Source organism: Hippoglossus hippoglossus, chromosome 8 (assembly GCF_009819705.1).
Source record: "Hippoglossus hippoglossus isolate fHipHip1 chromosome 8, fHipHip1.pri, whole genome shotgun sequence".
NCBI classification, from domain to species: Eukaryota; Metazoa; Chordata; class Actinopteri; order Pleuronectiformes; family Pleuronectidae; genus Hippoglossus; species Hippoglossus hippoglossus.
The window spans coordinates 22,455,320-22,464,819 of NC_047158.1; the positions used below are offsets into that span (position 1 = coordinate 22,455,320).

General features: G+C 44.2%; 2 protein-coding genes across 9 annotated transcripts in view; one reads left to right on the forward strand and one right to left on the reverse strand.

Annotated features, from left to right (window-relative positions):
- Window positions 1-9,500, reverse strand: part of hdac5 (histone deacetylase 5) — a 64,164-nt gene that overhangs the window by 22,551 nt on the left and 32,113 nt on the right. For 5 of the 6 annotated variants that reach the window (XM_034592621.1, XM_034592622.1, XM_034592623.1 and 2 more), the window contains 5 exons: window positions 9,390-9,500; window positions 9,157-9,290; window positions 8,559-8,640; window positions 8,284-8,464; window positions 8,119-8,182 (listed from right to left, as the gene is read on the reverse strand). The exon at window positions 9,390-9,500 is cut by the window's right edge and continues 8 nt beyond it. The exons of the other annotated variant lie outside the window; for it this stretch is intronic. In XM_034592621.1, coding sequence (XP_034448512.1) covers window positions 8,143-8,182; window positions 8,284-8,464; window positions 8,559-8,640; window positions 9,157-9,290; window positions 9,390-9,500 — 548 coding nt within the window. In that variant the 3' untranslated portion in view covers window positions 8,119-8,142. Of the gene's footprint in view, window positions 1-8,118; window positions 8,183-8,283; window positions 8,465-8,558; window positions 8,641-9,156; window positions 9,291-9,389 lie in introns of those variants that run through there. 6 annotated transcript variants of the gene reach the window in all.
- pex12 (peroxisomal biogenesis factor 12) lies at window positions 1,260-7,591 on the forward strand. Of its 3 annotated transcripts, none has more exons than XM_034592626.1 (5): window positions 1,260-1,450; window positions 1,577-1,609; window positions 2,537-2,664; window positions 3,099-3,634; window positions 3,944-7,591. In XM_034592626.1, the coding sequence occupies exons 3-5, from the start codon at window positions 2,542-2,544 to the stop codon at window positions 4,368-4,370; spliced, it is 1,086 nt and encodes a 361-aa protein (XP_034448517.1). In that variant the 5' UTR covers window positions 1,260-1,450; window positions 1,577-1,609; window positions 2,537-2,541; the 3' UTR covers window positions 4,371-7,591. The 3 variants fall into 3 exon arrangements, with proteins under 3 accessions (XP_034448517.1, XP_034448518.1, XP_034448519.1); XM_034592627.1 differs by having other exon boundaries at window positions 1,260-1,417; window positions 1,580-1,609; XM_034592628.1 differs by lacking the exon at window positions 1,260-1,450 and having other exon boundaries at window positions 1,580-1,609; window positions 2,540-2,664.

Here is a 9,500-nt window from a genome sequence, read left to right on the forward strand (position 1 = left end):
GAGAGAGAGAGATGATGGAGGGAGAGAGAGAGATGATGATGGAGAGAGAGAGAGAGATGATGGAGGGAGAGAGAGAGGGGGAGAGAGAGAGAGAGAGAGATGATGGAGGGAGAGGGGGAGAGAGAGAGAGAGAGAGAGAGAGAGATGATGATGGAGAGAGAGAGAGAGATGATGGAGAGAGAGGGGGAGAGAGAGAGAGAGAGATGATGGAGGGAGAGGGGGAGAGAGAGAGAGAGAGAGAGAGAGAGAGAGAGAGAGAGAGATGATGGAGGGAGAGGGGGAGAGAGGGAGCGAGAGAGAGAGAGAGAGAGAGAGAGAGAGAGAGAGAGAGAGAGAGAGAGCTGCTGAAGTGATGGAGACGTCCGGTGCCGTCAGCTGCTCATTAATCCTCTAATCCACTGAAATCTCCAAATGTTTCGTCTCATCCATTAAACTCCGGCAGCTCCTCCGTCATGTTTCCATCATGTTTTGGTTTCTGTGTCACAGACTTAAATATTATATAAATGTTCACAGCTTGTGTTCATAGACAGAAAGAGTCTCGTGGACATATCACACATTCACAGACTGTTTACTGACATGTGAGCTGTGAGCTGCCCCCCCCCAACAACACACCTGAACAATTCAATAAATGGATCATACATGACACAATCACATGTGAAAGAACTCCACAGGTGATTATTACTGTTTTGATATTTTAATAAAAAATTCACAAAATAGGACAAAGATTAAAACTTCATGCATCACAACAAATAAAATAGTAGGAATAAAGCAGCATAAACATAATAGTAAATAGTCAAAATAAAACATAATGAATAATAATACAGAGAAATAATTAAATGTCTCTAACAATATATTTCTATCATATTAAGAATAAGAAGCATTTTATGCTTTGAATAGATTCCGAATGTTTCTTAAAATCAAATCTAAATTATATTCTACACTATTTTATTTGTGTGATTTTTCTCCTTTAACTCATTTTTACATTTTAATACAGATTTATTATTTGATTATTTTACTTCTGTTATTTTGCTCGTTTTATGTCTTTTATTTATCTTGAAACTGTGATTTCAGTTTTTCAGCTGATTTCTTTTCATTTTGCTTCATTTTCTTTGTTTATTTTACATTTTAACTTTTTATCATGAATTTACAGCAGCGGTGTTACGTCACGAGCGACGTGCCGCTGCGTCATGACGTCAAACACCTGTAGGCGGAAGTGTCGCCTGTTGTGAATGAATGTGAGAACATGTGGAAGAGAAACAGAAGAAGAAGAGAAACAGAAGAAGAAGAAGAAGAGAGAAAGAAGATAAACAAGGAAACGAGAAATGATGATGCCTGAAGACACATGACGTCCTGCTAACAAGCTAGCAGCTGTTTACAGCAGCTAACAAGCTAACAGCAGCTAACAAGCTAGCAGCTGTTTACAGCAGCTAAGAAGCTAACAAGCTAGCAGCAGCTAACAAGCTAGCAGCTGTTTACAGCAGCTAAGAAGCTAACAAGCTAGCAGCAGCTAAGAAGCTAGCAGCTGTTTACAGCAGCTAAGAAGCTAACAGCTGTTTACAGCAGCTAAGAAGCTAACAAGCTAGCAGCAGCTCCCCAGCAGCAGAGGAAGGTATGTGCTCCTCCAGCGTTTTCTGATGTTTAACAAAGATCTTTCATTATAATTGAGTGAAGTTGGTTCAGTTGTTTTATTATCTGGTGACAGAATGGATCCGTTTGAGTCATGTGACCATGTTCAGTCCTTTAATGAGTTAAAGTTCTTATATTCTCTCTTTGTCCATAAACATCACATTAAAGTCATAGAATAACTTTTATCATTCAGGGTTCAGGTAAAATACAAATCAACATAAATTAAAATAAATAAAAAAGCCCCAAATTATATAAATATGAACTATTCCTCAGAGTCCACAGATTGTGAGCGTGTGAAGTTAAAACCAAGTTTGTATTAGAGTCATTGAGCTGTGAAGTGTTTCCATGAGATCGTAAAGTCCTGAGCCTCAGGAGCCAGGTCTCTGGTGTTATATGTGTAACGTGTTATATGTGTAACGTGTTATATGTGTAACGTGTTATATGTGTAACGTGTTATATGTGTAACGTGTTGTTGACATGCTGAGTGTTTGAACTTTGACCCTGACGCACACGTCACAGGAACCTTCTCTCTTCAACATGTGGCTCGAAAACGACACTGGAATCAGAAATGTTTTTTTAATAATAAGTAAATGTTGTCTTTATAAATTACTTCCAGTTGACATTAAATTCTGTTTGTTTAATACATTTGAAAAGTAAAAAGTAACATTTCATACAAACAGATTTTTTAAATGTGTGTAGTTGGAGTTTCTAGTCAGTAAAACTCTGATCGTTCAGTAACACATGATCAATACTGTGGAGTGTAATTGTTATAACTGTATAAACAGCTATTTATTTAGTGACAGTCATGTTTCTGAATATATATAATATATAGATAATACTCTATATAATATATAGATAATACTTGTATGTATGAAACGTCAGATTAGCGTCTGGTGTTGTGACTGTGCAGCAGCCATGGCTCAGGCCGGAGCTCACCTGACGTCCACCGCCGGGAACGAGCAGCCGTCCATCTTCGAGGTCCTGGCACAGGAGACTCTGATGGACGCACTCAAACCTGCTCTGAGACACGCCCTCAAGGTGAGTGTCGGGATTCACTGGTCTTTAGACACCTTGGATTCTCAGGTTCTGTTGAACCGTCGTGAAGGATTCTGTGATCAGGGAGCGGCTCAGAGCGGCTTGGAGGTTTGAGCTTTTACAAAACCAAAGATAGTGAACTTTAAAGAAAGGATTAATCAGTTTATACAGTTTTAAAGTTTCACTTCTACATCGATCATCAACTTGTGAAGATGCTGCTTCAGCCTCTTTGAGTTGTTTTAATTTCAGCTCCAAAACCATCAGGTGGTCGTTGAGTCTGAGTCAAGTTCAAGGATCTATTATTTAAAAAGTGATTCTCATTTCATCTGCTGTTCCTGAAAGTGTCTGACAGGTGCAGCAGCATAAACACAGTAAAGTTGGTCAGTGTTTTGTTTTCGTGCTGCAACTGATCCACCTGCTGCTCTTGGTCCTCTCAGGTCCTGGCAGAGTGCAGCCCGTCTCGTTTTGGCGTTCTGTGGCGACGCTTTGATGAGCTCTACCTGCTGCTGGACCTCCTCCTCCAGAACCACTTCCTGTCCCACTGCAGCTCCTCCTTCTCTGAGAACTTCTACGGCCTGAAACGAGTTTCAGGTGGGCGGGGCTTTCCTGTCCGCCTGGGGCTGCACAGGAAGTCGCACTGGCGATCGCTTCTCCTTCTGTGCGTGGTGCCGTACCTGCGGGCCAAGCTGGAGGCGACGCTGGCGAAGCAGAGGGACGAGGAGGACTTCTCCATCCAGCTGGCGCGGTCCAGGGGCCGGAGGCTGTACCGGGCGGCGGTGGCAGCTTACCCGTACGCCAGCTCAGCCTGGCAAGCCTGGGTCTTCGGCCAGCAGCTGCTCTTTGTCTTCGGAGTCTCTAAGACCCACAGTCCTCTGCTGTGGTTCGCCAGGGTGAGACTGGCACGACTCAACGCCCAAGATATCAGAGACATGGAGCTGAAGAGCGGCGACGCCATCGACCTCACGGACAAGAGGTAGATTAATCAAACTCTACATGTGTGTCTCTCTCTCTCTGTCGTTTCAGGTGCAAAAATTATTATATTCATGTTTTAATTGAATCCACTGAAAAGATCCATGAAAACTTTGTGTTAACACGATAAACGTGACGTAAGTGGATTAGTTCATTAGTTTGTGTGTGTGTGTGTGTGTGTGTGTGTGTGTGTGTGGTGTCAATTATCTGACCTGGAACAACCATCACAAAAGTTCAGGATAAGAAGTTTTTTCTTGAATGAAGCTCAGTCTTAAATCCAACAACCCACAATGCATTGCTCCTCTGTTTGCAGCCTGGTGTTGAGGGCGTGGTGGATGATGTCACAGGCTGCGAGGGGCGTGGCCCTCTCCCTCTCCACCTCCCTGTCCATGGGCGTCTTCTTCCTGCAGTTCCTGGAGTGGTGGTACTCCTCCGACAACCAGAGCACCGTGAAAACACTCACCTCCCTGCCTGCTCCTCCGCCCCCCCTCCACCTGCAGGAGGAGGCTCCATCGGTCCCGGCGAAGCTCAGCGAAGAAACTCCTCCGGGCTCCGACGGCAGGAACTGTCGTCTTTGCCGAAGACTCTGCACCAACTCCACGGTCCTGTCGACCTCGGGCTTCGTGTTCTGTTACCGCTGCGTCTACATGTACGTGAAAGCAAAGCGCCGCTGCCCGGTCACTGGATATCCCACCGAACTGCAGCACCTCATCAAGATCTACTCACCGGAGAGCGGGTGACGGGTTTCTGACTTTAAAGGGAACAGCGAACTTTTAAAAAACGCTGAGCAGTTGACGACGAGTTCTCGAGCTGAACGTTGAGAAGCTGCAGGGAGAAGAACAATGTTTTCACTTTTGTACACAATGGACTCTGCACCTTTCTGCCAGTGATGAGCGGATTTAGATGTGAAGCCTAAATTCTATTAAATACTAAATATTCAAAAAATCTACAATAAATCTGTGTTAATAAAAAATGTATCTGATCTAGTGATTCCAGATCTGCTGAGTTAGCATGAAGCTAACAGTCTGCTAGCTGTAGCATCATATTTAGTAAACAGACATGATATTAATCTGTCTCATCTGAAAAAGGCAAGAAAGGAAATAAAAGCATTTTACCAGAATATTGATCTATATCCATAACAATCGTTCCCTGAAGTTGACGTCATGTGAAACACTGTGAGGGAACTGAAACGTCAGTGAATTGCTTTATTGAGTTTCCAGACAAGTTCAACAACAGGCCCACTTTAAAAAAACAAAGGAACAGAATCAGGATCAACGTCACAACATTACAGTGAGACTAATAAAAAAGGGCTTCGTCGAAACGTCCACAAACCCTGAAATGAAACTGGAGAATCACAAGAGTCACTTTCCCTTTTCAAGCTCTTGCAACACTGAGGACGAGAGGAAAAAAGGGCTTAAAGTTCGAAAAGGGGACAAATATAATCATCAATAATAGTCACAGTAATAGATTGCTCGAATAGCGTGTATTGCACATGTGTACACATATATGCACTTTTATATACATGTGAGTCAGAAAGAATTAAACACGTATCGTCGCAACAGGAAAGGATCTGGATTCAACGACAGCACAGACGAAGAAGAGTCAGGAATGTGCTTGTGATCAGCTCCGACAGGAACTGCTTCAAACTGTTCAGTCTGTCACGAGGGGGGGGGGGGGCAGAGAGAGAGAGAGAGAGCGTCTCCCTCAGGAAGAGGGAGGTCAAACAGCGGAGGGGACAGCTCCGACCCCCTCAACCAATCACAGCAGGACACTACATGTACACCACAGTATCAAACATATCAAGAAATGTACAGTATGAACTCATGTAGCAAAAAGTGTGAGTGTGTGTGTGTGTGCGACAGTAAAGCTGTGCAGCCTCTGGACTGGGGAAGTGACCGACAACACAAACATCACACTGTGTCAACACCACTCATTGTGTTGCTTTAAATGTTCAGAGCCTGTGATACAACCTCACTCCACAAACTGTGTGTGTGTGTGTGTGTCCTCCAGCAGCCACCAAATCTGAACAGTTACAGTTACTCTTGTGTTTGTCGCACTCTGGACATTTATTGTGTTGCTCTTTGACAGAAGTAGTTGTGCGACGACAGGAAACACACACGTCACCGGTCACCACATGAAACAGACGTGATTATCACACTGTGCCTTTGATCTGCTTGATGCTCTCAGTGTGTAATAAACTTGTGTAATGCTTTAAACAGTTGTGTTGTTTTTCAGTGGTGTGAGTATAATTACATCATTTTACCAACTTTTCCAATTAATTTAACAGTTGAAGTTATAACTTTTGAAATGATCCATCAATTATAATTTTAAAAGCTTGAGGGGTCACAAGATGATACAACAATCAACAGGAGTATTTAACTTTTCATACAACACTGCTTTTAATGGAACATTTAAAAAAATTAATTTAGGGAGATGTGCAAGTAAAACATTTTGGAAGAAGGCACAAGAAAATGAATTAAACTGCCTCCAGACACAAACCGGAAACTAAGGACATTTGAACTTTTTAATGTCTTTTCTTTTTGGCATTTTTGCTGTTTCCACATGTAGAAATTGAAAATACACTAAATTAATTTATGTTCATCCGACAAAACATAATCAGACGATTCTCCTCTTTAAAGCTGCAGTGCAGAACGTGTCTCCCCCTTGTGGCAGTGACAGTAACTACACCAGCTCTACTAAACAGAGGAATTTTAGTAGTTCCAAATTATTCAGGTCGAGGAAATGCAATAAGTGAACCAGTTTAATAGTGTTATTAGTCTTTTAGTGTAATCTGCTAAGAAGATTGATGGATTCACATGTTGCTCGGTGATCTCAGTTCCAGGAGCCAACAGGTCAGACCCTCGGTCCAGGAGGCCGAGGTTCAGGGCTCATGTCGGAGCTCTCACCCTGTTACTGGACCTCTTGACCCAATCATGACCTCTGACCTCATCACCCTTCCTGCTGCCTGCCTGGTCCTGGACCTGCCTGAGGAACTGACCGTCGCTGTTCACCTCCAACAACAACAACAACATCTACCACCTCAACAACAGCCAGCGTCTGTAAAACACACAAAGAGACACACACAGGTGCCGACCCCAAGACTTCAGTGCTTAGTTCCTGTCAAACAGCTAAAACATCCAATCTCCAAATAGAATATATTCATAGATCCAATCTGATTGGATAAAACACTGTTTACATAAATATATATATATATATATGTGTATGTGCATGTGTTTGTATATACATACATATATATGTATATAATAGTGTATGTATATTGTGTTTAATATTAATTTTGCTTTTTTTATACAAAAAAGTATTTTTTATACATGTATGTATGTACAGATCTAGAAAAGTGACCACACTGAGTCTGCTGTGACGTAACCACGGGCAACAGGACAGGACGCTATTTACATCAAACAGGTCATTTTACAATTTCAGGTGGGGGGGGGGGCCGATAGAGACACGGCTGAAGTGATGTGACTAAAACATTGAATACTGCTAAAACTGAGCTGATCCTGAGACACTTTCACCAGATTCCATCCAAGTCTGATTGAATATTATGGTTTATATAAATATTAATATTCAATGAAGATCTTCAGTGGATGTTTCTAGTGTAACGATGGCTTCAGAGGCTCCTCCCCCTCAGACACAAATCAAAGTCTGATTGGAACATCGGACGTGAATATTATCAGGTTGAAATACAAATCTTAGCAGCTTGGATACATTTCTGAATCATCTGGTTTCTCTCTCTCTCTGTCGCGGCTGTTAAATAGTGACACAAGAACAAATTAAGGCATCAAGATGAAGAAACAAAGACTCACAACTGAACAGATTGAAAATGAACTGCGTGAAACAACAGCAGTGTGTGTGTGTGTGTGTGTGTGTGTGTGTGTGTGTGTGTGAGTCTGGATTGGCTGGTTGGTTTGCTGAGGTGCTGCGGTGGTGGTGCGGTTTGTGGTTTCTGGATGGTTTGTGGAAAACAAGGCACCTAGTTCCTCCTCCTCCTTTGCTCATTGAATAATCGCTCCTCCTCCTCCACCCCGCGGTCCCTCAGTCCGTCCCTCTGGTGCAGCGTCAGACACACAAGAAGACAAGTCGTCTGCCTGGAGTCCCGCTGGGATTCAAACTACGGTTTCCCACAGTCCTCGTCCCTCTGTACAAACAGAGGTTCTAAAGACAGAAGAATGAGTGAAGGGTGGAGGGGAGCGTTCCAGTGGTGCTGTGTGCAGGTCCTGCTGCCACTCCCCTCCTCGGCCTTCCATCAGAGATGCTGACAAATCGTCTGCTCCTCCTCGGGCCGGTGAACCCTCAGAACGGAGATGTGCCCCGCCCCCTCTCCTGCCTCCGTAATGTTCTCCTCAGCCTATCGGAGTCCTCCTCAACAGCACAATTCCACTGTGCGTGTGTGCCGACACAAACTCCATGGAGGAAGAAGAAAAGGAAGAGGAAGAGGAGGTGCTAGAAGGAGGTGAATGTGGAGTTTTCGTGTACTTCCGCTTTAAGCTCCTCCTACAACACAGGCTCTTCTTCCATTGGCTCCTCTGTGGACCTGTGGGCGGTGCACAACACAACGTTAAACACACACATGTACATTTGAGATAATGAAGCTTTCATGAAGCTACATGACGTTAGCATCAGTCCACTGCTCACCTGCTGGTTTCCGAGTGACCAGGAACGGAGCCGGGCTGCTCGACGTCCACACTCAGCGACGCCATGGCGCTGACTGTTTCTGCCTCGTCCTTCTCTGATTGGCCCTGAGCCGCAAGGGGGCCGTCCAGTAGCGAGTGGCCACTGGTCTGAGACAAGCTCTGAAGACAAGGCCAGTGTTTGTCTGGAGGGACAGAGACACACACAGGGACAGAGGATCAGGACGTTCTTCTCCTCATCGTGTGTATTGACTGAATCTTTGTGTGTGGGCGTCTTACTCTGGATTTCTATGACTCGCTCCAGAGAGGCGCAGGCTTTGGGACACGGCTTTTCCTGAGGCCACGGACACACAGACTCACACTGAGGGAGACAGAGTTGTGTTAACAGTGTGTGACACGAACCCACGGATTGAAAACACGTCCCACAAACATGAACCCAGAGAGAGGACAAACTCACTCTGGTAAAAAATTATAAAAATGATAAATAAATAATCATGATAACTATGAATTCATTGTTTGAATTTGTTTGAATTTGTGGCTGAAGGAGAGCGGAGCCCTATCGCCCTCTACTGGCCGGCTGCATCAGGCTGACACTGAACTCAATTCCTTCAAAATATCAGTTTAAACAAATGAGATGCAAATACTGGTGTAATTAGTGATCGTTAAAGATCCAGCTGCTTCTTTATCTTTATGCTAAGCTAACACAACCTGTCAGTCAAGCTTAGCAGAAAGTTATATGTTGAACTTTTCTGTTAACAGTCAAATTGCTTATTAGTTATAACACACATGTCACTGGTCCCCACAGAGTGACTACTATTTCCATATGGTTCAAATTAAAACACGAATAACTATGAATATCGATGCTCGTCAGACTCACCGCTTCTCCTACAAGTGCAGCGACACAGGACTCGGATGCGTCACAGATGGCGGTGAGGTCATGACCACCCTCCAGCGCCATCACAACCCGCCCACCCGCCAGACCCATCAGCATCTGCGTTAGCTGACCGAAACCTGCCAACACACACCAGTCACAGTTCAGAGACACGGATTACAACCTGACACTCAGATAACAACCTGTCGGGTCACCATGGTTACCAGGGTGGTACTCACACTTGGCGGAAACATTGTAGCCCCCCAGAGGAGACTGATGACCCTCCACTGCGTCGAAGCCTGCAGACACCAGGACCACATCTGGGCTGAACTGCTGGGCGATGGGCATCA

Coding starts and splice junctions, on each gene's coding strand:
- pex12 (XM_034592626.1), top strand. CDS start 2,542: ATGGCTCAGGCCGGAGCTCACCTGACGTCCACCGCCGGGAACGAGCAG. Junction 2,665..3,098: donor CTCTGAGACACGCCCTCAAG/GTGAGTGTCGGG, acceptor TGGTCCTCTCAG/GTCCTGGCAGAGTGCAGCCC. Junction 3,635..3,943: donor ATCGACCTCACGGACAAGAG/GTAGATTAATCA, acceptor CTCTGTTTGCAG/CCTGGTGTTGAGGGCGTGGT.